At 43.4% G+C, this 27688-nt stretch overlaps 1 protein-coding gene across 2 annotated transcripts in view; it reads left to right on the top strand.

The window, feature by feature from the left end:
- The window catches only part of LOC129830813 (gamma-aminobutyric acid type B receptor subunit 2-like), a 415909-nt gene that overhangs the window by 61485 nt on the left and 326736 nt on the right, over positions 1–27688 (top strand). For both annotated transcript variants that reach the window (XM_055893565.1, XM_055893566.1), the window contains exon 2: positions 26585–26722. In XM_055893565.1, coding sequence (XP_055749540.1) covers positions 26585–26722 — 138 coding nt within the window. The remainder of the gene's footprint in view (positions 1–26584; positions 26723–27688) is intronic.

Raw genomic sequence — 27688 nt, 5'->3', positions numbered from 1 at the left:
CATGTTGACTCCAATGCTTCCCACAGTTTTGTCAAGTTGGCTAGATGTCTTTTGGGTGGTGGACCATTCTTGATACACAGGGGAAACAGTTGAGCAGGAAAAACCCAGCAGTGTTGCAGTTCTTGACACAAACCGGTGCACCTGGCACCTACTACCATACCCCATTCAAAGGCACAAATCTTTTGACTTGCCCATTCACCCTTTGAATGGCACACATACACAATGTCTCAATTGTCTCGAGGCTTAAAAATCCTTCTTTAACCTGTCTCCTCCCCTTTGTCTACAATGATTTGAAGTGGATTTAACGAGTGACATCAATAACACCTGGTCAGTCTGTCATGAAAAGAGCAGGTGTCCTTAATGTTTTGTACACTCAGTATACCAGTCAAAAGTTTGGAGACACCTACTCATTTAAGGGTTTTTCTTTATTTTTACTATTTTCTACATTGTAGAATAATAGTGAAGACATAAACTATGAAATAACACATGGAATCATGAAGTAACCGAAAAAGTGTTAAACAAATCAAAATATATTTTAGATTTTAGATTCTTTAAAGTAGCCACCCTTTGCCTTGATGACAGCTTTGCTCACTCTTGGCATTCTCTCAACCAGCTTCACCTGCAATGCTTTTCCAACAGTCTTGAAGGAGTTATGCTGAGCACTTATGCTGAGCACTTGTTGGCTGCTTTTCCTTCACTCTGCGGTCCAACTCATCCCAAACCATCTCAATTGGGTTGAGGTCGGGTGATTGTGGAGGCCAGGTCATCTGATGCAGCACTCCATCACTCTCCTTCTTGGTTAAATAGCCCTTATACAGGCTGGAGGTGTGTTGGTTCATTGTCGTGTTGAAAAACAAATGACAGTCCCACTAAGCGCAAACAAGATGGGATGGCGTATCGCTGCAGAATGCTGTGGTAGCCATGCTGGTTAAGTGTGCCTTGAATTCTAAACAAATCACAGACATTGTCACCAGCAAAGCACCCCCACACCATAACACCTCCTCCTCCATGCTTCACGGTGGGAACCACACATGCGAAGACCATCCGTTCACCCACTCTGCGTCTCACAACTACACAGCGGTCGGAACCAAAAATCTCAAATTTGGACTCATCAGACCAAAGGACAGATTTCCACCCGTCTAATGTCCATTGCTCGTGTTTCTTAGCCCAAGCAAGTCTCTTCTTCTTATTGGTGTCGTGTAGTAGTGGTTTCTTTGCAGCAATTCGACCACGAAGGCCTGATTTACACAGTCTCCTCTGAAAAGTTGATGTTGAGATGTGTCTGTTACTTGAACTCTGTGAAGCATTTATTTGGCCTGCAATTTCTGAAGCTGGTAACTCTAATGAACTTATCCTCTGCAGCAGAGGTCACTCTGGATTTTCCTTTCCTGTGTTGGTCCTCATGAGAGTCAGTTTCATCATAGTGCTCGATGGTTCTTGACATTTTCCGCATTGACTGACCCTCATGTCTTAAAGTAATGATGGACTGGTGTTTTTCTTTGCCTTTTTGAACTGTTCTTGCCATAATATGGACTTCGTATTTTACCAAATAGGGCTATCTCTGTATACCACTCCTACCTTGTCACAACACAACTGATTGGCTCAAATGCATTAAGAAGGAAAGAAATTCCACAAATAAAATTTTAACAAGGCACACCTGTTAATTGAAATGCATTCCATGTGACTACCTCATGAAGCTGGTTGAGAGAATGCCAAGAGTGTGCAAAAGCTTTCATCAAGGCAAAGGGTGGCTACTTTGAAGAATCTCAAATATAAAATACATGTTGATATGTTTAACACTTTTTTGGTTACTACATGATTCAATATGTTATTTCATTGTATTGATGTCTTCATTAATTTTCTACAATGTAGAAAATAGTAAAAAAACAACAACTTTTGACTAGTACTGTATATGTTTTACTTATAATTGTAGTTTTTGACAAAATGAGGTATTGTATAATGTGAGTCAGACTCGGCCACCACCTGGTTAGTATCAGCGGGTGGTACGTTTCGCTCTTCGAGTGATTGATGATTGTATGGTTGGTCATTGTTAACTTCCCCACTCTGGTTTCAATAGGCGGCTAGATGGTTGATGAATCTGTGTCCCTATTCGCGGTATTGTACCTGCTCACAATCAATGTGGAGCAGCTGCCCTCCATATAAAAAGGCCCTCTATCATGGAGAACCACAATGCTTTTGCATAATGTTCTCTCTTCACTTCTGCTCTCTTTTATGTGGTTGTGTTTGGCCAGAATAGATTTCTGCTAGGCTACGTGCTACAGTTATATGATTAATCAGCAAATACAATAAATTATATTACAAAGACTATGATCCAAAAATGAGACATTGTCTTAGAGAAATTTAGATGTGCTGTCCAATGGAGAAGAATGATGGACCAGTATAGGCAGAAAGAGGAGAGTCGAGGAGACTGGAGAGAGAGGATATATCAGAGAGAGGAGAGGATGTAAGAGAGAGAGGAGGGGAGAGAAGAGGATATCGCATAGAGAGGAGAGAGAGGAGAGGATTTGACAGAGAGAGCAGAGGAAATTATATAGCAGAGAGAGGAGAAGATATAGCAGAGAAAGGAGAGGAGAGGACATAACAGCGAGAGGAGATGAGAGGAGTGGATATAGCAGAGAGATGAAAGAAGAGGATATAGCAGAGAGAGGAGAGAGAGGAGAGGATTTGACAGAGAGATCAGAGGAAATAATATAGCAGAGAGAGGAGAAGATATAGCAGAGAAAGGAGAGGAGAGGACATAACAGCGAGAGGAGAGGAGAGGGTATGATATAGCAGAGAGAGGAGAGAAGAGACGATATGATATAACAGAGAGGAGAGGAGATAGAAGAGAGAGGAGAGAAGAGATGATATGATATAACAGAGAGGAGAGGATATGATATAGAAGAGAGAGGAGAAGAGAGGGTATAGTAGAGAGAGGAAATTATATGTCAGAGAGAGGACAGAAGAGCTGTGGATATAGCAGAGAAAAGAGAGGAGAGGATATAACAGAGAGAGAGGATACAACAGAGAGAGGACATGAACGACAGAGAGAGGAGAGGATATAACAGAGAGAGGAGAGGATATAACAGAGAGAGAAGAGGATACAACAGAGAGAGGAGAGGATACAACAGAGAGAGGAGAGGATATAACAGAGAGGAGAGGATATAACAGAGAGGAGAGGATATAACAGAGAGAGGAGAGGATACAACAGAGAGAGGAGAGGATATAACAGAGAGAGGACAGGATACAACAGAGAGAGAAGAGGATACAACAGAGAGAGGAGAGGATACAACAGAGAGAGGAGAGGATACAACAGAGAGGAGAGGATACAACAGAGAGAGGAGAGGATACAACAGAGAGAGGAGAGGATACAACAGAGAGAGGAGAGGATACAACAGAGAGAGGAGAGGATACAACAGAGAGAGGAGAGGATACAACAGAGAGGAGAGGATACAACAGAGAGAGGAGAGGATATAACAGAGAGAGGAGAGGATACAACAGAGAGAGGAGAGGATACAACAGAGAGAGGAGAGGATACAACAGAGAGAGGAGAGGATATAACAGAGAGGAGAGGATATAACAGAGAGAGGAGAGGATACAACAGAGAGAGGACAGGATACAACAGAGAGAGGAGAGGATATAACATAGAGGAGAGGATATAACAGAGAGAGGACAGGATACAACAGAGAGAGGAGAGGATATAACAGAGAGAGGAGAGGATATAACAGAGAGAGGAGAGGATATAACAGAGAGAGGAGAGGATACAACAGAGAGAGGAGAGGATACAACAGAGAGAGGAGAGGATACAACAGAAAGAGCAGAGGATACAACAGAGAGAGAAGAGGATACAACAGAGAGAGAAGAGGATACAACAGAGAGAGGAGAGGATATAACAGAGAGAGGAGAGGATATAACAGATAGAGGAGAGGATACAACAGATAGAGGAGAGGATACAACAGAGAGAGGCGAGGATACAACAGAGAGAGGAGAGGATATAACAGAGAGAGGAGAGGATATAACAGATAGAGGAGAGGATACAACAGAGAGAGGAGAGGATACAACAGAGAGAGAAGAGGATACAACAGAGAGAGGCGAGGATACAACAGAGAGAGGAGAGGATACAACAGAGAGAGGAGAGGATATAACAGAGAGATAAGAGGATACAACAGATAGAGGAGAGGATACAACAGAGAGAGGAGAGGATACAACAGAGAGAGGAGAGGATACAACAGAGAGAGAAGAGGATACAACAGAGAGAGGAGAGGATACAACAGAGAGAGGAGAGGATACAACAGAGAGAGGAGAGGATACAACAGAGAGAGGAGAGGATACAACAGAGAGAGGAGAGGATATAACAGAGAGGAGAGGATATAACAGAGAGAGGAGAGGATACAACAGAGAGAGGACAGGATACAACAGAGAGAGGACAGGATACAACAGAGAGGAGAGGATACAACAGAGAGAGGAGAGGATACAACAGAGAGAGAAGAGGATACAACAGAGAGAGGAGAGGATATAACAGATAGAGAAGAGGATACAACAGAGAGAGAAGAGGATACAACAGAGAGAGGAGAGGATATAACAGAGAGAGGAGAGGATATAACAGAGAGAGAAGAGGATACAACAGATAGAGGAGAGGATACAACAGAGAGAGAAGAGGATATAACAGAGAGAGGAGAGGATACAACAGAGAGAGAAGAGGATATAACAGAGAGAGGAGAGGATACAACAGAGAGAGGAGAGGATACAACAGAGAGAGAAGAGGATACAACAGAGAGAGGAGAGGATACAACAGAGAGAGGAGAGGATACAACAGAGAGAGGAGAGGATACAACAGAGAGAGAAGAGGATACAACAGAGAGAGGAGAGGATACAACAGAGAGAGGAGAGGATACAACAGAGAGGAGAGGATACAACAGAGAGAGGAGAGGATACAACAGAGAGAGGAGAGGATACAACAGAGAGAGGAGAGGATACAACAGAGAGAGGAGAGGATACAACAGAGAGAGGAGAGGATACAACAGAGAGGAGAGGATACAACAGAGAGAGGAGAGGATATAACAGAGAGAGGAGAGGATACAACAGAGAGAGGAGAGGATACAACAGAGAGAGGAGAGGATACAACAGAGAGAGGAGAGGATATAACAGAGAGGAGAGGATATAACAGAGAGAGGAGAGGATACAACAGAGAGAGGACAGGATACAACAGAGAGAGGAGAGGATATAACATAGAGGAGAGGATATAACAGAGAGAGGACAGGATACAACAGAGAGAGGAGAGGATATAACAGAGAGAGGAGAGGATATAACAGAGAGAGGAGAGGATATAACAGAGAGAGGAGAGGATACAACAGAGAGAGGAGAGGATACAACAGAGAGAGGAGAGGATACAACAGAAAGAGCAGAGGATACAACAGAGAGAGAAGAGGATACAACAGAGAGAGAAGAGGATACAACAGAGAGAGGAGAGGATATAACAGAGAGAGGAGAGGATATAACAGATAGAGGAGAGGATACAACAGATAGAGGAGAGGATACAACAGAGAGAGGCGAGGATACAACAGAGAGAGGAGAGGATATAACAGAGAGAGGAGAGGATATAACAGATAGAGGAGAGGATACAACAGAGAGAGGAGAGGATACAACAGAGAGAGAAGAGGATACAACAGAGAGAGGCGAGGATACAACAGAGAGAGGAGAGGATACAACAGAGAGAGGAGAGGATATAACAGAGAGATAAGAGGATACAACAGATAGAGGAGAGGATACAACAGAGAGAGGAGAGGATACAACAGAGAGAGGAGAGGATACAACAGAGAGAGAAGAGGATACAACAGAGAGAGGAGAGGATACAACAGAGAGAGGAGAGGATACAACAGAGAGAGGAGAGGATACAACAGAGAGAGGAGAGGATACAACAGAGAGAGGAGAGGATATAACAGAGAGGAGAGGATATAACAGAGAGAGGAGAGGATACAACAGAGAGAGGACAGGATACAACAGAGAGAGGACAGGATACAACAGAGAGGAGAGGATACAACAGAGAGAGGAGAGGATACAACAGAGAGAGAAGAGGATACAACAGAGAGAGGAGAGGATATAACAGATAGAGAAGAGGATACAACAGAGAGAGAAGAGGATACAACAGAGAGAGGAGAGGATATAACAGAGAGAGGAGAGGATATAACAGAGAGAGAAGAGGATACAACAGATAGAGGAGAGGATACAACAGAGAGAGAAGAGGATATAACAGAGAGAGGAGAGGATACAACAGAGAGAGAAGAGGATATAACAGAGAGAGGAGAGGATACAACAGAGAGAGGAGAGGATACAACAGAGAGAGAAGAGGATACAACAGAGAGAGGAGAGGATACAACAGAGAGAGGAGAGGATACAACAGAGAGAGGAGAGGATACAACAGAGAGGAGAGGATACAACAGAGAGAGGAGAGGATATAACAGAGAGGGGAGAGGATACAACAGAGAGAGGAGAGGATACAACAGAGAGAGGAGAGGATACAACAGAGAGAGGAGAGGATACAACAGAGAGGAGAGGATACAACAGAGAGAGGAGAGGATATAACAGAGAGAGGAGAGGATACAACAGAGAGAGGAGAGGATACAACAGAGAGAGAAGAGGATACAACAGAGAGAGGAGAGGATATAACAGAGAGAGGAGAGGATATAACAGAGAGAGAAGAGGATACAACAGATAGAGGAGAGGATACAACAGAGAGAGAAGAGGATATAACAGAGAGAGGAGAGGATACAACAGAGAGAGAAGAGGATATAACAGAGAGAGGAGAGGATACAACAGAGAGAGGAGAGGATACAACAGAGAGAGAAGAGGATATAACAGAGAGAGGAGAGGATACAACAGAGAGAGGAGAGGATACAACAGATAGAGAAGAGGATACAACAGAGAGAGGAGAGGATATAACAGATAGAGAAGAGGATACAACAGAGAGAGGAGAGGATACAACAGATAGAGAAGAGGATATAACAGAGAGGAGAGGATATAACAGAGAGAGGAGAGGATACAACAGAGAGGAGAGGATATAACAGAGAGGAGAGGATATAACAGATAGAGAAGAGGATACAACAGAGAGAGAAGAGGATACAACAGATAGAGGAGAGGATATAACAGATAGAGAAGAGGATACAACAGAGAGAGGAGAGGATACAACAGAGAGAGGAGAGGATACAACAGAGAGGAGAGGATATAACAGATAGAGAAGAGGATACAACAGATAGAGGAGAGGATACAACAGAGAGAGGAGAGGATATAACAGAGAGGAGAGGATATAACAGAGAGGAGAGGATACAACAGATAGAGAAGAGGATATAACAGAGAGGAGAGGATATAACAGAGAGAGGAGAGGATATAACAGAGAGAGGAGAGGATACAACAGAGAGAGGAGAGGATACAACAGAGAGAGAAGAGGATACAACAGAGAGAGAAGAGGATACAACAGAGAGAGGAGAGGATACAACAGAGAGAGGAGAGGATACAACAGATAGAGGACAGGATACAACAGAGAGAGAAGAGGATATAACAGAGAGAGGAGAGGATATAACAGAGAGAGGAGAGGATATAACAGAGAGAGGAGAGGATATAACAGAGAGAGGAGAGGATACAACAGAGAGAGGAGAGGATATAACAGAGAGAGGAGAGGATATAACAGAGAGAGGAGAGGATACAACAGAGAGAGAAGAGGATACAACAGAGAGAGGAGAGGATATAACAGAGAGAGGACAGGATATAGCAGAGAGATGAGAGGAGAGAAGAGAGGAGAGGATATAGCAGAGAGATTAGAGGAGAGGAGATGAAAGGAGAGAAGAGAAGAAAATATATATAGCAGAGAGAGGAGAGAAGATGATGTAACGGAGAGAAGAGATGTGGAGCGGATATAGCAGAGAGAGGAGAGGATTTAACGGAGAATAGAGATGTGGAGCGGATATAGCAGAGAGAGGAGAGGATTTAACGGAGAATAGAGATGTGGAGCGGATATAGCAGAGAGAGGAGAGGATTTAACGGAGAATAGAGATGTGGAGCGGATATAGCAGAGAGAGGAGAGGATTTAACGGAGAATAGAGATGTGGAGCGGATATAGCAGAGAGAGGAGAGGATTTAACGGAGAATAGAGATGTGGAGCGGATATAGCAGAGAGAGGAGAGGATTTAACGGAGAGTAGAGATGTGGAGCGGATATAGCAGAGAGAGGAGAGGATTTAACGGAGAATAGAGATGTGGAGCGGATATAGCAGAGAGAGGAGAGGATTTAACGGAGAATAGAGATGTGGAGCGGATATAGCAGAGAGAGGAGAGGATTTAACGGAGAATAGAGATGTGGAGCGGATATAGCAGAGAGAGGAGAGGAGAGGAGTGGATATAACAGATAGAGGATATAGCAGAGAGAGGAGAGGAGAGGAGTGGATATAACAGATAGAGGATATAGCAGAGAGAGGAGAGGAGAGGAGTGGATATAACAGATAGAGGATATAGTGGAGAGAGGAGAGGAGAGGAGTGGATATAACAGATAGAGGATATAGTGGAGAGAGGAGATGGCAGAACAGCCAATTCTGACCAGAAAGCAGGGAAGCAGTATTCCTGGGAGGCTGTGTTTCTCAACATAGATTGATGTGAGTGGACAGTATCCCTGGGCTGCTGGGACACTGTGCCACAATCTGTCTCTAGTCTCTCTGTGTGCCCACAGAGTCCCCCATGCCAGCCAGAGCCATGCCACTCAGGTGGATCTAACATCACAATCACAGCCTGGCCCTGCTCGGTTTTACAGGATTTTGTTTGTCCTACCTGGGATGGTAGTCACCAGATGGCCATGCTAGAATGAACAACTGTGGCAGGAACATCAGAACTAGACTAGCGGAAGAGTCATTTGTTGTAGGTTTTGTCTACCTAGTATGAGGAGGCCATCTCTATCAACCACTTGAATGGCACATTTTAGATGTCTGCCTAAATAGACATTCCCAAAAGTAATTAGACATACCCAAAAGTAATTAGACATACCCAAAAGTAATTAGACATACCCAAAAGTAATTAGACATACCCAAAAGTAATTAGACATACCCAAAAGTAAATAGACATACCCAAAAGTAAATAGACATACCCAAATGTAATTAGTTTCATGATGGCCATAAACAATAACTAGTAATGCTGCAATCTCCAAGAAAGATTAAAATCTCACATTTCTGGTAAAAACAGTTATCAAATTGTTGTATTCACGTTTGAGGATGTATAGTAGTACAAATATGATCAAAATATAAAATATCATATACAATGTAGTTCCAATTAAAACATATTTGCTGAATAGCACTTGAAATAATTGATATGCTTTCGAAATATAGTAGAAATCAAATGATAAAATGACTAACTATAAGATTTCACCTTCCTTACAACTGTAAACTATGTATCTGTATGTTTAGTGTTAGAGAAAAGTTGAATATTATCTGAAGGTCTATGTCACGCCCTGGCCTTAGTATTATTTGTTTTATTTATTATTTTAGTTAGGTCAGGGTGTGACATGGGGTATGTGTGTATTTTGGGGTATTATATGGTAGAGGGGGTGTTTGGTGTAGTTTATGGTTTGGTGTTGAGTGTATGTGTCTAGCTGTGTCTATGTTGGGTGTAGTTCTAGGAAAGTCTATGGTGGCCGGAATGGGTTCTCAATTAGAGACAGCTGATTTCGGTTGTCTCTAATTGGGAGCCATATTTAAGGCTGCCATGGGCTTTAGCTGTTTGTGGGTCATTGTTTGTGTATATGTATAGTTCGACGTAAGTAGTTTGTGTGTGCACTTACGTTTGAAGTTTTCACGATCGTTTGTTGTTTTCGTTAGTGTTGTATAAGTGTGTAGTGTTCATCTTCGTCGTTGCTATTAAATAAGAAGATGTATTCAAATCATGTTGCGCCTTGGTCCGTCAATCCACCACACGATCGTGACAGTCTATCTTGATTAAAACTCTCTTAAACCTGACAGAGCTCTAGCTTCGCTTCCTGAACTCATTAGGAACTCGCCTTTCATCTCATATTAATATTGCCCGTCTGATGAAAACAAAGTGATTTTGTTTCACATCTACAAATAATGTTCAAATTGTTTTTAAATGAAACTCGATTTAAAACCCTTTGTAAGACGATGGGGTTACTTCCTGTAGGAGACTCTCAGCTTTACAGTGCTAAGCGGCATTTGAGGCTGTGACGAACAGGTACCATTCCGACCACAAATTGACGGACATTCAGACCAGCGAATGAGCGTTAAGCCGGGACTCCCAAACCTCCAATGGCTGTAGATATGTGACCTGATACCGCAGAGGCTTGCGAGCTGAACTCTCGGACAAAATCGCAGTGCTCTGCCAAAAGTGTTGCAGAGCGAATTGGATTAACAGAGTTTAAGGGTTAAATGGAGAATTTGACTGTGACCAGAAGAATAGCATAGTGTTTGTGTGACTGTGAAATCCAGTCGTCATTGACCTACCCTAACCAGGTGACAAAGAAGGAGAGTTCTCCCCTCATGTGTTGACATCAGTTATGAGACCTGTTCCTTAGCTGTGTTTTGTTGTCTGTCTATAAGCTGTATTCTAGTGTGTCATCTAGTCTGTCTGTAAGCTGTATTCTAGTGTGTCATCTAGTCTGTCTGTAAGCTGTATTCTAGTGTGTCATCTAGTCTGTCTGTAAGCTGTATTCTAGTGTGTCATCTAGTCTGTCTGTAAGCTGTATTCTAGTGTGTCATCTAGTCTGTCTGTAAGCTGTATTCTAGAATTGTGTGTCATCGCTGTTTAATGCGCTCTCACCACTGAGCTGTCCGCCCCTCACCGCCCCGCACCGGGCCCTCTGTCCAGGAAAAGCCTGGGTGATGAATGACTGACATTACTCCAGATGTTCTCCCTGGCTGTTAGGGCAGCTGACAGCAGAGAATAGGGGGTGATGGGCTAAGGGCAGGTCTGGGACCTGTGCAGATGTGATGCTGCATTGATATCATGGCTATAGAGGAGACACTAGAGTCAGATTATTTCATGAACAGTATTATTAGGTTCTGTTATTTTCTGAAGCACATTTATACATTTCTATAATGTATGGAAACAGTTGTTTTGTTCTAAGTTGTTAATTACCTGGTAATTTATTATCTGCAATCTGATTGGCAAATGCTTTAATTGTGTTGGACAAGCTTTATTGACACTGGAAATGACGGACAGTTCTAGGGTGGTTGTTCATGGGTTATGACTAGAGAGGATCCAACTTTTCTCAAATCAACGTTAAAAGTTGAAATATTTTACATTTAAGATAATCCTAACCTTTTTCCCAGCACTAACCTAATTCTCCTATGTTAATTATCCTAACCTGCTGCGTTAGTTTTTCTAACCTGCTACAAAAAGTCAAATCCAAAGTTAATTTGACATATTGTGTTCATTGTGGTTTGACCATTAAAGAAGCTAAATAGTTATCCGTCTCCATCCAGTCTGTACTCCTACAGAAAGTACCTCAACTTACACTAGTGACTGATATCAGATTTTGTGATATATTTGTGTTGTTTTCAAAGTTATTCAGAGGTCATGGTTACTGATGATAACACTGTACACATACTCTGTAGATACACACTCATCTACAGTAGGTTTTTTACATACAGTACATACTTGAACATGTGTTCAAACACATACTCAGTGACACGTGTGGAAAAATGGACACACACACACACACACACACACACACACACACACACACACACACACACACACACACACACACACACACACACACACACACACAGGCGCGCGCGCACACACGCATTTACACAAGCACCCACACGTGCACACACACACATACACACACACCTATAAACATGAACAAGAAAGTGCCAGTATGTGGAAACAGTGCATCATCATTAAAGCAGATAATGCATAGCTGTAGTAGTTAACTGATCGCGGTGATCACGATCTGTTTTATCTATGTATTCCCCCACGCACCATTTTTTTTCCTCCCTTAAACTTAGATGCTTAATGGTCTCCGTCCTAGCAGACAGCATAATGAGGTAGAAATGGGAGAGGCACAGGCATCTTAAAAGGAGGCAGAGGCTGTGTCAATGTCCCAAATGACACCCTATTCCCTATTTAGTGCACTACTTTTGACCAGGGCCCATACTTAGGGAATAGTTTGCCATTTGGGATGCACGCAGAGGCTAGAAAATTGGATTTCTCGGTAGAAGCCAATGGTAGTGTAAGTAATAACCCTTCTTGACCAAAGCCATGTATCAATGCCAAGAAGAGAGGGAGAGAGAGAGAGGGAGAGAGGGAGAGATGGAGCGGGAGAGAGAGAGAGAGAGGGAGAGAGAGGGAGAGAGGGAGCGGGAGAGAGAGAGCGAGGGAGAGAGGGAGCGGGAGAGAGAGAGTGAGGGAGAGAGGGAGCGGGAGAGAGAGAGCGAGGGAGAGAGGGAGCGGGAGAGAGAGAGCGAGGGAGAGAGGGAGCGGGAGAGAGAGAGCGAGGGAGAGAGGGAGCGGGAGAGAGAGAGCGAGGGAGAGAGGAGGAGAGGGAGAGAGAGAGGGAGAGAGGGAGAGGGAGAGAGGGAGAGGGAGAGCGGGAGGACAGCAGCACCTAGATCTTCTGCACAGATTCTGTCAGAACTGGGCCCTGACAGTAAATCTCAGTAAGACACAAATAATGGTGTTTCAAAAAAAGGTCCAGTTGCCAGGACCACAAATACAAATTCCATCTAGACACTGTTGTCCTATAGCACACAAAAAACTATACATAGCTCGGCCTAAACATCAGCGCCACAGGTAACTTCCACAAAGCTGTGAACGAGCAGAGAGACAAGCCAAGAAGGGCATTCTATGCCATGACATACCAATTAGGATCTGGCAAAAAATACTTGAAACAGTTATTGAACCCATTGCCTTTTATGGTTGTGAGGTCTGGGGTCCACTCACCAACCAAGAATTCACAAAATGGGACAAACACAAAACTGAGACTCTGCATGCAGAATTCTGCAAAAATATCCTCTGTGTACAACGTAAAACACCAAATCACGCATGCAGAGCAGAATTAGGCCAAAACCCTCTTATTATCAAAATCCAGAAAAGAGACATTCAATTCTACAACCACCTAAAAGGAAGCGATTGCCAAACCTTCCGTAACAAAGCAATCACCTACAGAGAGATGAACCTGGAGAAGAGTCCCCTAAGCAAGCTAGTCCTCGGTCTCTGTTCACAAACACAAACAGACCCCACAGAGCCCCAAGACAGCAACATAATTATACCTAATCAAATAATTACAGAACACAAAGATACTACTTGACACATTGGAAAGAATTAACAAAAAAACTGCACAAAGTGGAATGCTATTTGACCTTAAACAGAGAGTACACTGTGGCAGAATACCTGACCACTGTGACTGACCAAAACTTAAGGAAATCTTTGACTATTTACAGACTCAGTGAGCATAGCCTTGCTATTGAGAAAGGCTGCCATAGGCAGACCTGGCTCTCAAGAGAAGACAGGCAATGTGCACACTGCCCACAAAATGAGGTAGAAACTGAGCTATAAATCAAATAAAAATCTAATCAAATGTATTTATATAGCCCTTCTTACATCAGCTGATATCTCAAAGTGCTGTACAGAAACCCAGCCTAAAACCCCACACAGCAAGCAATGCAGGTGTAGAAGCACGGTGGCTAGGAAAAACTCCCTAGAAAGGCCAAAACCTAGGAAGAAACCTAAAGAGGAACCAGGCTATGAGGGGTGGCCAGTCCTCTTCTGGCTGTGCCGGGTGGAGATTATAACAGAACATGGCCAAGATGTTCAAATGTTCATAAAAGACCAGCATGGTCAAATAATAATAATCACAGTAGTTGTCGAGGGTGCAGCAAGTCAGCACCTCAGGAGTAAATGTCAGTTGGCTTTTCATAGCCGATCATTAAGAGTATCTCTACCGCTCCTGCTGTTTCTAGAGAGTTGAAAACAGCAGGTCTGGGACGGGTAGCACGTCCGGTGAACAGGTCAGGGTTCCATAGCCGCAGGCATAGCCCACAAAGATCTCCGCCACGGCACAACCCAAGGGGGGGTGCCAACCCAGACAGGAAGATCACGTCAGTGACTCAACCCACTCAAGTGACGCACCCCTCCTAGGGACGGCATGAAAGAGCACCAGTAAGCCAGTGACTCAGCCCCTGTAATAGGGTTAGAGGCAGAGAATCCCAGTGGTGAGAGGGGAACCGGCCAGGCAGAGACAGCAAGGGCGGTTCATTGCTCCAGAGCCTTTCCATTCACCTTCACACTCCTGGGCCAGACTACACTCAATCATATGACCCACTGAAGAGATGAGTCTTCAGTAAAGACTTAAAAGTTGAGACCGAGTCTGCGTCTCTCACATAGGTAGGCAGACCATTCCATAAAAATGGAGCTCTATAGGAGAAAGCCCTGCCTCCAGCTGTTTGCTTAGAAATTCTAGGAACAATTAGGAGGCCTGCGTCTTGTGACCGTTGCGTACGTGTAGGTATGTACGGCAGGACCAAATCGGAAAGATAGGTAGGAGCAAGCCCATGTAATGCTTTGTAGGTTAGCAGTAAAACCTTGAAATCAGACCTTGCCTTAACAGGAAGCCAGTGTAGGGAGGCTAGCACTGGAGTAATATGATCAATTTTTTTTGTTCTAGTCAGGATTCTAGCAGCCGTATTTAGCACTAACTGAAGTTTATTTAGTGCTTTATCCGGGTAGCCGGAAAGTAGAGCATTGCAGTAGTCTAACCTAGAAGTAACAAAAACATGGATTAATTTTTCTGCATCATTTTTGGACAGAAAGTTTCTGATTTTTGCAATGTTACGTAGATGGAAAAAGCTGTCCTTGAAACAGTCTTGATATGTTCGTCAAAAGAGAGATCAGGGTCTAGAGTAACGCCGAGGTACTTCACAGTTTTATTTGAGACGACTTTACAACCATCAAGATGAATTGTCAGATTCAACAGAAGATCTCTTTGTTTCTTGGGACCTAGAACCAGCATCTCTGTTTTGTCCGAGTTTAAAAGTAGAAAGTTTGCAGCCATCCACTTCCTTATGTCTGAAACACTGGCTTCTAGCGAGGGCAATTTTGGGGCTTCACCATGTTTCATTGAATTGTACAGCCGTGTGTCATCCGCATAGCAGTGAAAGTTAACATTATGTTTTCGAATGACATCCACAAGAGGTAAAATATATAGTGAAAACAGTAGTGGTCCTAAAACGGAACCTTGAGGAACACCGAAATGTACAGTTGATTTGTCAGGGGACAAACCATTCACAGAGACTAACTGATATCTTTCCGACAGATAAGATCTAAACCAGGCCAGAACTTGTCCGTGTAGACCAATTTGGGTTTCCAATCTCTCCAAAAGAATGTGGTGATCGATGGTATCAAAGGCAGCACTAAGGTCTAGGAGCACGAGGACAGATGCAGAGCCTCGGTCTGACGCCATTAAAAGGTAATTTACCACCTTCACAAGTGCAGTCTCAGTGCTATGATGGGGTCTAAAACCAGACTGAAGCATTTCGTATACATTGTTTGTCTTCAGGAAGGCAGGGAGTTGCTGCGCAACAGCTTTTTCATTTTTTTTTGAGAGGAATGGAAGATTCGATATAGGTCGATAGTTTTTTATATTTTATGGGTCAAGGTTTGGCTTTTTCAAGAGAGGCTTTATTACTGCCACTTTTAGTGAGTTTGGTACACATCCGGTGGATAGAGAGCTGTTTATTATGGTCAACATAGCAGGGCTGAGCACAGGAAGCAGCTCTTTCAGTAGTTTAGTTGGAATAGGGTCCAGTATGCAGCTTGAAGGTTTAGATGCCATGATTATTTTCATCATTGTGTCAAGAGATATAGTACTAAAACACCTGAGTGTCTCTCTTGATCCTAGGTCCTGGCAGAGTTGTGCAGACTCAGGACAGCTGAGCTTTGGAGGAATACGCAGATTTAAAGAGGAGTCCGTAATTTGCTTTCTAATGATCATAATCTTTTCCTCAAAGAAGTTCATGAATTTATTACTGCTGAAGTGAAAGCCATCCTCACTTGGGGAATGCTGCTTTTTAGTTAGCTTTGCGACCGTATCAAAAATACATTTCTAACCTCATGCCAAATGTTTTACCATATTAGAGACACATATTTCCGTCAGATTACACAGACCCACACAGACACACAAAGAACACAAATAAAAGAGAGAGAGAGAGAGAGAGTTGAAAATGTACAAGGCTTTCATTTATTAAAAACGTTTTTATAATTTTGTATGACTCAACTTTGGAGACTTTTTCATTGAGGAATTAGATAGCTTTGTGAAATCTTGGTTTGATTTGTACACAGTAGCAGGAAAGTGAAGCAGTTATTTCTCTGTTTATATGAGGTTGCAGAGTGTCCTATCAGGATGTTGTGCAAGGTGAGATGCCTACAGTCAAGTGTGTGTGTTTGCGTCTCCACAAAATGCTGGATGATATGTAGTTTATGTACAGACAGAGGGAATTGCAGACCAAAAGATGAAGGGAAGAGGAAGGGAGAGAGAGAGAGGCTCACATATAGGGTGTACACACACACACCCACCACACACACACACACACACACACACACACACACACACACACACACACACACACACACACACACACACACACACACACACACACACACACACACACACACACACACACACACACACACACACACATGCAGACCCCCGCATACACACTCTCCTCCAGCCCTGAGCTCATCCTATCCCGTCATCCACACTACTGGCCCTGTGGCTGGACATACTGCATCAGGCTACTGATCCATCCTGATGCTACACTGCTCTATGTATTACCACAATTATCCCAAATGTGACGAATTACCCTCCTCCACCAACCCCACCACCCCCACCGCCCCACCCCCTCTGAGCTCTAGTACAGGCTTCCTGAGGAGAGTGGAAGACCTCAGGGCAAGAAATAATTAACTTGATAATGGCCTTTCTTCCATAGCCCATTCCTCTTGTTCTGTCTGTTTTCTCCTTTCTACAAATTAAGCAGATAGGCTGGCTGATTGGAGGGACCCACTTCCTTCCTAATAGCTTTTAGAAAGAGTGTTTTTGGCAAGTAAACTGACATTTCAACTCAATAATGTGAAAAGGGCATCTCTTTTCAATGACTTCTTAAGAACCAGAAAAGGAGAAGCTATTTATTTAAAAAACTTAGTCAATTCAGAAAGTAAACTGATAATTAGAAAAAGGTATCTCTTTTTTACTACATAGTGAATAGGGTGCCATTTGAGACAGCCATGGTGACTCCTGCAGTAGGTGAGTGATTGGCTGAATTCCCACTGATGATACTGTAGTTATATCCCTTAACCTTCCAACTGTCTGCCGTTTAGACTTGGGCCATATACCATTTGTACCGTATACCGTTTATACCATATACTGTTTATACCGTATACCGTTTATACCGTATACCGCTTATACCATATACCGTTTATACCGTATACCGTTTATACCATATACCGTTTATACGTATACCGTTTATACCATATACCGTTTATACCATATACCGTTTATACGTATACCGTTTATACCATATACCGTTTATACCATATACCGTTTATACCATATACCGTTTATACCATATACCGGGGTATTCCGAAATACAGACGGTATGATTTTCAGGAGGGGCTGTGCATTTGGTTTGCTAACTTACTAGCTAAGTGCCTAGATGTCAAGATAAAGCTTCTTGGTTACAGCAGAGACATTCAATCTCCTCCTGGATAAAGATCCCTGTTTTTTAACATGTTTTTTATAGTGCCCCTTGTGTGCACGTTCAGTAATACCGTATACCCCGGGATGATACAAAAATGTATGACTGTATGGAAATCGGGACACCGCACAACCTGCTGTTGTAAAAAGCAGAATGACCTGTAATAGGCTTACTGCATCCCCCTTCCTCCTGCTCAGCACAGATTGGCTAATAAAGGCTCAACGTGTTTACTGTGATTCTGGGTTTTAGTGGCCAATTTTAGCTTATCCGGTATCATGAGAGAACCAAAGTGGTTTGATACCTGCCACACTTGCTGTTGTTATCCCGTGGTAATCTGAGACTGGGTGTGCAACACCAACCATGATGCCAATAGTCGAAGGATGCTTCCCAAATGGCACCCTCTTCCCTACATAGTGCACTTATTTTGACCAGAGCCCTCAAAAGTAGTGCACTATGTAGGGAATAGGGTGCCATTTGGCACGACAAGAATAAACCTCTCCAGCTGTGAACCTAGGAAGAGAGATAGGCTAGGGTCAAACAACTGGCTTCCTTAGGAGCTCTGAGCTTCTGTCTGTCAGAGTAGATTTTATAGGCAATCAGAGTCTTCTGGTTCCACTCTAGACTGGGGGAGGGTTTTAATGGCTTTTTGGTGTGTGTAAGGAAGTGTAGTGATGTGGGAGGAACAGATTGAAAGAAACCACCAGGTCCTCCCTCTCTCCTCTCCACACTCAGTCAATCAATGTTGGACTTTCACTGAATACTCCGGGGTTTGTTGTATAAATGTTACCACAAAGAGTCAGAATGCTCAGTACATACACACCCCCATCTCCTCTCCACTCCTCCCTCCATTCCCTTCTCTTCCTCTCTCTCCATAGCCTTTCATGAGATCTCAATGGAGATCTGGTTGACCCGTGTCGTATCGGACCGAGCTCTCTCAGTTTCCGGTGCTGCATGTCTTTATGGTCATTTGAAAAAAAGGAGGTCATACTCTCCGCCTGAGTGGACCAGTCCATTGCCCAATAGGGCTAGGTGATGGGGAACAAACACACACGGGTACACACACAGGTACACACACACGGGTACACACACAGGTACACACACACGGGTACACACACAGGTACACACACACGGGTACACACACAGGTACACACATAGGTACACACACACACACACATACACACACACACACACACACACACACACACACACACACACACACACACACACACACACACACACACACACACACACACACACACACACACACACACACACACACACACACACACACACACACACACACACACACACACACTCCATCCTCAGTGAGCGGTACTGTAATGTTACTGGTGGTGCCCATAGAGCTGCATGTGAATATAGTGATGACTGACTCGATGAGTCTGTTGCCTGTTTGTCAATAGATTACGTTTGGGACCGTTTGACCTTAATTGAGGCTTGAACCCCTCCCAGGCCCCCATGGGAAACCCTGTACAGTTATTGATTTAAATACGGCGAACCACAGGACTTGGAAAGAGAGAAGGATGCTGTTGTTGATTAAGCCAAACCTGCTTCTGTAGTGCAGTTTTCATTTAAATGCTATTTTATGAACCATACTGGACAGCACATTTAAATAGACATTTTTTGTCTCTGATACATTCAGTTGTTGCCACACAAAGTATCCCCCACCTCCCTGTAAGGTGTGTTTCAATGGCTGTGTCTATGTCCCAAATAGCACCTGATTCCATTAAAACGCAATACTTCTGACCAGGGCCCATAGAGCTCTGGTCAAATGTAGTGCACTATATAGGGAAAATTGTGCCATTTGGGATGTCTCCTATGTTTAGTTGAGAGGGATAGTTAGGTCAGACTGTGTGTCAGGGAAATATATCATCTGTTTTATACAGAGCCTTGCAAAAGTATTCAGACCCCTTGGATTTTTTGGCATTTTATTGTGTTACAAAGTGCGATTTAAATTGATTTAATTATATATATTTTTGTCAACAATCTATAGAAAATACTCTGTAATGTCAAAGTAGAAAAAAAATATAGTACCAGTCAAAAGTTTGGACACACCTACTCATTCAAGGGTTTTTCTTTATTTTTACTATTTTCTACATTGTAGAATAATAGTGAAGACATCAAAACTATGAAATAACACATATGGAATCACGTGGTAACCAAAAAAGTGTTTAACAGAACAAAATATATTTATATTTGAGATTCTTCAGAGTAGCCACCCTTTGCCTTTGACAGCTTTGCACACGCTTGGCATTCTCTTAACCATCTTCATGAGGTTGTCACCTGGAATGCATTTCAATTAACATATGTTAATTTGTGAAATTTCTTTCCTTCTCAATGTGTTTGAGCCAATCAGTTGTGTTGTGACATGGTTCATATTATGGCAATAACAGCTCAAATAAGCAAAGAGAAATGACAGTCCATTATTACTATATGACATGAAGGTCAGTAAATCGGGAACATTTCAAGAAATATACATTCATTGTATAGTCACTGCAAAAGTATTCAGCTCCCTGAGTCAATACATGTCAGAAAACCCTTTGGCATCGATTATTGCTGTGAGTCTTCTTGGGTAAGTCTACGGTAAGTGTTGGGTAAGTTTTGCACACCTGGATTGTGCAATATTTACCCATTATTCTTTTTAAATTCTTCAAGCTTTGTCCTTGTTAATCATTGTTTGCCAGCAGTTTTCAAGTATTGCCAGAGATTTTCAACCGGAGTTAAGTCAAAACTTAAGCTGCCATTCAGGAATGGAATAAGAATATTTAAATATAAATATATGTATGAACAATGACAGAGCGTCATAGGCTGAGATGAAATAGATAGTATAGAATACAGTATAAACATACACTACCATTCAAAAATGTGGGGTCACTTAGAAATGTCCTTGTTTTTGAAAGAAAAGCAATTTTTTTGTCCATTAAAATAACATAAAATTGATCAGAAATACAGTGTAGACATTGTTAACGTTGTAATTTACTATTGTAGTTGGAAAAGGTAGATTTTTTTATGGAATATCTACATAGGCGTACAGAGGCCCATTATCAGCAACCATCACTTCTGTGTTCCAATGGCACGTTGTGTTAGCTAAACCCAGTCTCAACGTCAACAGTGAAGAAGCAACTCCGGGATGCTGGCCTTCTAGGCAGCGTTCCTCTGTCCAGTGTCTGTGTTCTTTGGCCTGTCTTAATTTTTTCTTTTTATTGGCCAGTCTGAGATATCGCTTTTTCTTTGCAACTCTGCCTAAAAGGCCAGCATCCCTGAGTCGCCTCTTCACTGTTGACGTTGAGACTGGTGTTTTGCGGGTATTATTTAATTAAGCTGACAGTTGAGGACTTGTGAAGCATCTGTTTCTCAATCTAGGCACTCTAATGTACTCGTCCTCTTGCTCAGTTGTGCACCGGGGCCTCCCACTCCTCGTTCTATTCTGGTTAGAGCCAGTTTGCGCTGTTCTGTGAAGGGAGTAGTACACAGCATTGTACGAGATTTTCAGTTTCTTGGCAATTTGAAAATAAGGAGGCAGTTACTCAGTGAGGTGTTGCGTTGGATTTGACCCAGACATAAGGATTTGCATTTGGCCAAAAGGTTTCTTCCTTTGCACAATGTTCTGTATATTTGTATTCTTTTCACTTTCTCTCTCTCTCTCTCTCTCTCTCTCTCTCTCTCTCTCTCTCTCTCTCGCTCTCTCTCTCTCTCGCTCTCTCTCTTATTTGTGTTCTGACGAACCGTTCTTGTGCTGATGTTGCTTCCAGAGGCAGTTTGGAACTCGGTCATCAGTGTTGCAACTGAGGACAGACTATTTTAAAACATTACGCGCTTCAGCATTTGGTGGTCCCGTTCTGTGAGTTTGTGTGGCCTACCACTTCGCGGCTGAGCCGTTGTTGCTCCTAGACGTTTCCACTTCACAATAACAGCACTTACAGTTGACAGGGGCAGATCTAGCAGGGCAGACATTTAATAACTGACTTGGTGGAAAGGTGGCATATTATGACGGTGCCACGTTGAAAGTCACTGAGCTCTTCAGTAAGGCCATTCTACTGCCAATATTTGTCTATGGAGATTGCATGACTGTGTGCTCGATTTTTTTTACACCTGTCAGCAACAGGTGTGGCTGAACTAGCAGAATCCACTAATTTATATAGTATATATATAGTATATAGTGTAGCTTGGGCAGGATAGACGTAACATGTGCTATTCAACTTTGGGGTCGCAAACCTTTGTGGGGACTGCAGTGGGGTCGCCGGGGTGGAAATTAAAAGTCCAGATTATTTTATTGGTTTCATTTCATTTTAATAAGAGCTGAAAATGCAATAAATTTAAGGTTATTTGTTGATTAAAAAATATAAATTTACCGATTTGAAGGTTTTATCATTAGATTTTGGTTGGGGTCCCCAGAAATTCTGGTAGAAAAATGTTCCTTGCTGAAAAAGTTTGAATACCACTGTCTTAGACTCTGACGTACTGTATGACATTAACTAGATTTGTCTACTACTGGGTTCTAAGGCATATCTGATGCAGAGAGCAGAACTCTACAGTGTCTAAAGATGGGACAGTCAGCCATAGCTGTGGAGAGAACGGTTGGTTGGTTTTATGAGCACTTGTTCTTGCGACACCTGTCTCCTTCTCTCTCTCTCTCACTGTTCATAAACTGCATCCACCATTAACCCCTACACGTCTTCACTTTCTGAGTAGTTTATGATTAATGCCTCTGTGATTGTGCCACCCAATCACATGCTAAATATAGCTGTCAAACACTCAGGCTCCACCAAGCTCCCGGCCCGGCTTCCTCCTTTATTTACAGCTCAAAAGCGTTGCCTTGTGGGTTGCCTAGGCAACGTGGCAGTGGTCAACGCACCACCAGCCTGCCATATTGTGTGTCTGTGTGGATGAGTGTTTGACAGAAGTAGAGGGAGAGAGTGAACGCGAGAAAGCAGACTGGTCTGCATGTGTTCGACGCCGCTCAAAGCCTCCCCCTCCCCACATCTCTCTCTCTTTCCCTCCCTCTCTCTCTGGCACTGAAAACAGCCCCAGCATAGTGGTGGTTGGCCGCTGCTTTGTGATCGTTGAATGGGAAGCTTTTGGCCGTAAGGAATAATGGCTGGGGCGTAGAGTGAGGTCATATGTTTCGTTCCCGGGGCCAGGAAACCATATTTCATCACAGACCTCATTGGAATGTATATCTGTTTATGGGGTGGCAGGTAGCCTGTCGGGTAGGAGCGTTGGGCCAGTAACCGAAAGATTGCTGGATCGAATACCCAAGTTGACAAGGTAAAAATCTGTCGTATTGCCCCTGAGCAAGACAGTTAACTCGCTGTTCCCGGGCACTGATGACGTGGATCTGGATGAAGGCAGCCCTCTGCACCGGATTGGGTTAAATGAGGAAGACTCATTTCCCTGTTTCATCTGATCTTCTAACCCTATAGCGTTTGAAGATAAACAATAACTAGCGTGCTGTTTACATTTGAAGGATTCACAGGGAAGGGTGATGAAGGTGTGGAACAGCTGGCTATAGCCTGGTTTGATGGCTTGTGTAAACCACAGAAGCAGTGACATATACATATATAAAAATATTCCTCCTGTGTTTTCAATCTAGTGTGTGATGTGCATTCCTTAATGACAAGCAGATCAGGCAAATCAAGGTTTCAAACATCCATGTTCAAATAATGATTACAACCAAACCTTTGTTCTGGAATTGAAGGATGTATCCTCTAGTAATTTGGCAGACGCTCTTTACCAAAGCAATTTACGGTTGTGCATACATTTTCCGACTTTTTCATACTGATCCCCATGGGAATGGGACCCATGACCCTGGCGCTGCCAGCACCATGCTCTACCAACTCAGTACCGGTACCGAGTCAATGTGCGGGGGTACAGGTTAGTCGAGGTCATTTGTAGGTAGGGGTGAAGTGACTATGCATAGATAATAAACAGCGAGTAGCAGCAGTGTAAAAACATCCACTATTACTCCACATATTGACACTGGGTTTGTGTTTCAGCATAGTAACATACAGAAAAGCTCACCTTCTGTAGTTTGGTAGCTGGTTGTGAGCAATTGGAAATAAATAAGAGTGGGGGGGGGGGGGGGGGGGGGGGGGGCGACGACCAAGAGAGAGACTGAGATGGAAACAGTGAGAGTGAGAGCAAGATAATATGTAAATGAGATATCTTTTTAAAAGCCCTGCTGTTTTATTCAACCATGTGGACAAGATATCGTATGCCCGCTGCGCATAATCACCTAGTCTCTCATTTCACACTAGGCTTTCCACAGTCTCACAGCTACTTTGGACTCGGTTAACTGAATACATAAGATGTGCCAGTGTATGCACACGTGTGAACCTTCTGTATTCCTGATTATGGGGAGTATTATGTTTTATTGAGCCAAAATGAGGGAGAAGGAGGAAGATACATACGTTTTTTTTTTAACTGTACAAATTATTTTATCTACAATCAATCAATCAATCAATATGCACCTGTACATTGAACATCTGTAAATAGCTCATCCAACTACCTCATCACCATATTGTTATTTATTTTATATATTTTGCTCCTTTGCACCCCAGTACCGCTACTTGCACACTCATCTTCTGCACTCCAGTGTTTAATTTGCCACACTGTAATAATTTCACCAATATGGCCTATTTATTGCCTCACCCCCCTTATCCTACCTCATTTGCACACACTGTATATAGACTTTCTCTATTGTATTATTGACTGTATGTTTGTTTATTCCATGTGTAACTCTGTGTTGTTGTTTGTGTCGCACTGCTTTGCTTTATCTTGGCCAGGTCGTAGTTGCAAATGAGATCTTGTTCTCAACTAGCCTACCTGGTTAAATAAAGGTGAAATAAAAAGTCAAATCAAAAAAATATTGACATAACAGACATGAGGATGTCGACACACTAAACTATTTGAAAATTATACCAGTCACTACAACTCTGTCGCAAGAGGAAACCTTTAGGGACAAAGGAGGCTTTATATATCAGTGTTGTTCATTGATTGATTGAATGTATTTGAAGAAGTTGGCTGCTCCAGCCAGAGACAACACTACATACCTAACAAAATGATAGAGACTGATACACAATAAAGGCCGAAGGCTTGTTTCCATTGAGGTCCTCTATTCGATATCTCATCCCTGCCACTGAGTCGCACAACGCCTTCTAGGAAGAAATCTAGTTCAGCGTAGATGATCTTAACAAGGTGAAACCACCTCACAAGTGGAGCTTCGCTGCGTCAAGGTGGACATTGCCTCAGACTCTATATAAACACAGGAGAACATCCTGAATTGATTGGCAATAATTATGGCCAAGAAGTGTTTACCGCAGACTAGGATATAGTTGCAAACTCAGAAAATCAAAGAAAACCATTTAGAGAGCTCATATAGCAATCAATAGACCTATTCCATCTCCCTCTCTCCCGTTCTCTCTCTCCTCTGTTCTCTCTCTCCCCCGTTATCCCTCTCTCCTGTTCTCCCTCTCTCCTGTTCTCCCTCTCTCCTGTTCTCCCTCTCTCCTGTTCTCTCTCTCTCCTGTTCTCCCTCTCTCCTGTTCTCTCTCTCCTCTGTTCTCCCTATCTCCTGTTCTCCCTCTCTCCTGTTCTCCCTCTCTCCTGTTCTCACTCTCTCCTGTTCTCCCTCTCTCCTGTTCTCCCTCTCTCCTGTTCTCTCTCTCCTCTGTTCTCCCTATCTCCTGTTCTCCCTCTCTCCTGTTCTCCCTCTCTCCTGTTCTCCCTCTCTCCTGTTCTCACTCTCTCCTGTTCTCCCTCTCTCCTGTTCTCCCTCTCTCCTGTTCTCCCTCTCTCCTGTTCTCCCTCTCTCCTGTTCTCCCTCTCTCCTGTTCTCCCTCTCTCCTGTTCTCCCTCTCTCCTGTTCTCCCTCTCTCCTGTTCTCCCCCTCTCCTGTTCTCCCTCTCCCCTGTTCTCTCTCTCTCTCCTTTTCTCTCCCTCTCTCCCATTCTCCCTCTCTCCTGTTCTCCCTCTCTCCTGTTCTCTCCCGTTCTCCCTATCTTCTGTTCTCTCTCTCACCACTGTTCTCCCTCTCTCCCATGTTCTCTCTCTCGCCTGTTCTCCCTCTCTCCCATTCTCCCGTTCTCGCTCTCTCCTGTTCTCTCTCTCCCGTTCTCCCTCTCTCCTGTTCTCTCTCTCCCATTCTCCCTCTCTCCTGTTCTCTCTCTCCCGTTCTCCCTCTCTCCTGTTCTCTCTCTCTCTCCCGTTCTCCCTCTCTCCTGTTCTCTCTCTCTCTCTCTCTCTCTCTCTCTCCTGTTCTCCCTCTCTCCCGCAGTTCTACAGAGCTAAGAGCGTTGCCATAGTGATGTGAGATGGCTGCATTCTGCTGTAGCAGCTTGCCCCCCCCCCCCCCCTCTCTCTCTCTCTCTCATGTACTCACATATTGTATAAAAATGTATTGCAATGCTACATATTCACCTACAGTAAAAATGGTGCAGGTATGCATTACATAAGTGTAGTGGCCTCATATAAATGTAGCTCATTTGTTGGCTTCATGTGCCTCCTAAAATAAAACAAACACTTTCCCTGAACTCCAAGGTCCAAATGGCACCCTATTCCCTATGTAGTGCACTTCTTTTGACCAGAGCCCCTTTGAGCCATGGTCAAAAGTAGGGCACTATATAGGTGATAGGGTGCCATTATGGAAGGCATTCCCATACTGCTGTGCTACTGTAAGAGGTGTGCAGTACAGAGCATAATTACATCTGTGCTTTCACTTTTGCATGCCAGCCACATCCCAGCCCAAAATAGCCCAGAAAAATGTTATGCAGCTTTTTAACTCCCTCCCTCCCTCCCCCAAACCTCCACTCTCTCCCCATGCAGTGTGACAACGCCAAGGGATTGAGGGCCTTCTTTGATGCCATATGCTACGGACCCAAACACCTGATGATCTTTGGAGGGGTGTGTCCGTCCGTGACGTCCATCATTGCTGAGTCACTGGAGGGGTGGAACCTGGTGCAGGTAGGAACTACCGTCTGGTTATTATGAGGAGGAGGGTTGGTCTGTTCCAACTGGATTTGACCTCTTTTTGAGAGTATTTTTTTCTTTTCTGGGGTTCCCTTTTAATTTGATGTGAGATGGGACAAATGTGAGTTTTGAGATTTTATGATAGGCTTGTGTGTGTTTGTTTGTGTGTGCATGTGTGCGTGCGTGCACACCTGTGTATGTCTGCATGTACAGACGTGTGTGCGTGTGTGTGTGTGTGTGTGTGTGTGTGTGTGTGTGTGTGTGTGTGTGTGTGTGTGTGTGTGTGTGTGTGTGTGTGTGTGTGTGTGTGTGTGTGTGTGTGTGTGTGTGTGTGTGTGTGTGTGTGCTTGAGATGTTAAGCCCAGTGACAGGATTCATTTGTACGTTTGTGAGTGGCTGAGCCTATAGTCTTATGGTGCTGTAGATGGGGTCTGGGCTGGGGGTCTCTGAGAGGTCCTAACTCATGGTTTAATCCTTCATTAACCTCACCAGAGTAAATAGCTAATTGGTGTGCTTTAATCCGGTCGAATCCTTATCCATTTCAGAAACCAAAAGATGGGACGAAAACTGAGGAAATATTAAAGCTAAGTCTCAAATGGCACCCTATACCCTTTATAGTGCTCTACCCTATGGGCCCAGGTCAAAATTAGTGCACTACATAGGGAATAGGGTGCCATTTGGGACGTAAACTGCATTAAAAGGCCTATAACAGCTTTATTAAACGGAGAGATTAATATCAATGGCTTGCCTTTTATCTCTTTATTTGCCAATATCACTAGGCTATATTATAGAGATTGAATGTACCGTACTGTACTGAAGAAAATCCAGTTTGGATTTATGAGAGGGAAACATGCTTAGATATATGGTATCGTTAGATTTCATGAAAGACTCATATGACTTAGATATGCATAGAAAATATGATCTGAAGGCTATCTGGCCAAAGATGGAATGAGAGAAGCT

This window comes from Salvelinus fontinalis, chromosome 32 (genome assembly GCF_029448725.1).
Source record: "Salvelinus fontinalis isolate EN_2023a chromosome 32, ASM2944872v1, whole genome shotgun sequence".
In the NCBI taxonomy this organism is placed as follows: Eukaryota; Metazoa; Chordata; class Actinopteri; order Salmoniformes; family Salmonidae; genus Salvelinus; species Salvelinus fontinalis.
This window is presented reverse-complemented; position numbering and strand designations above follow the sequence as displayed.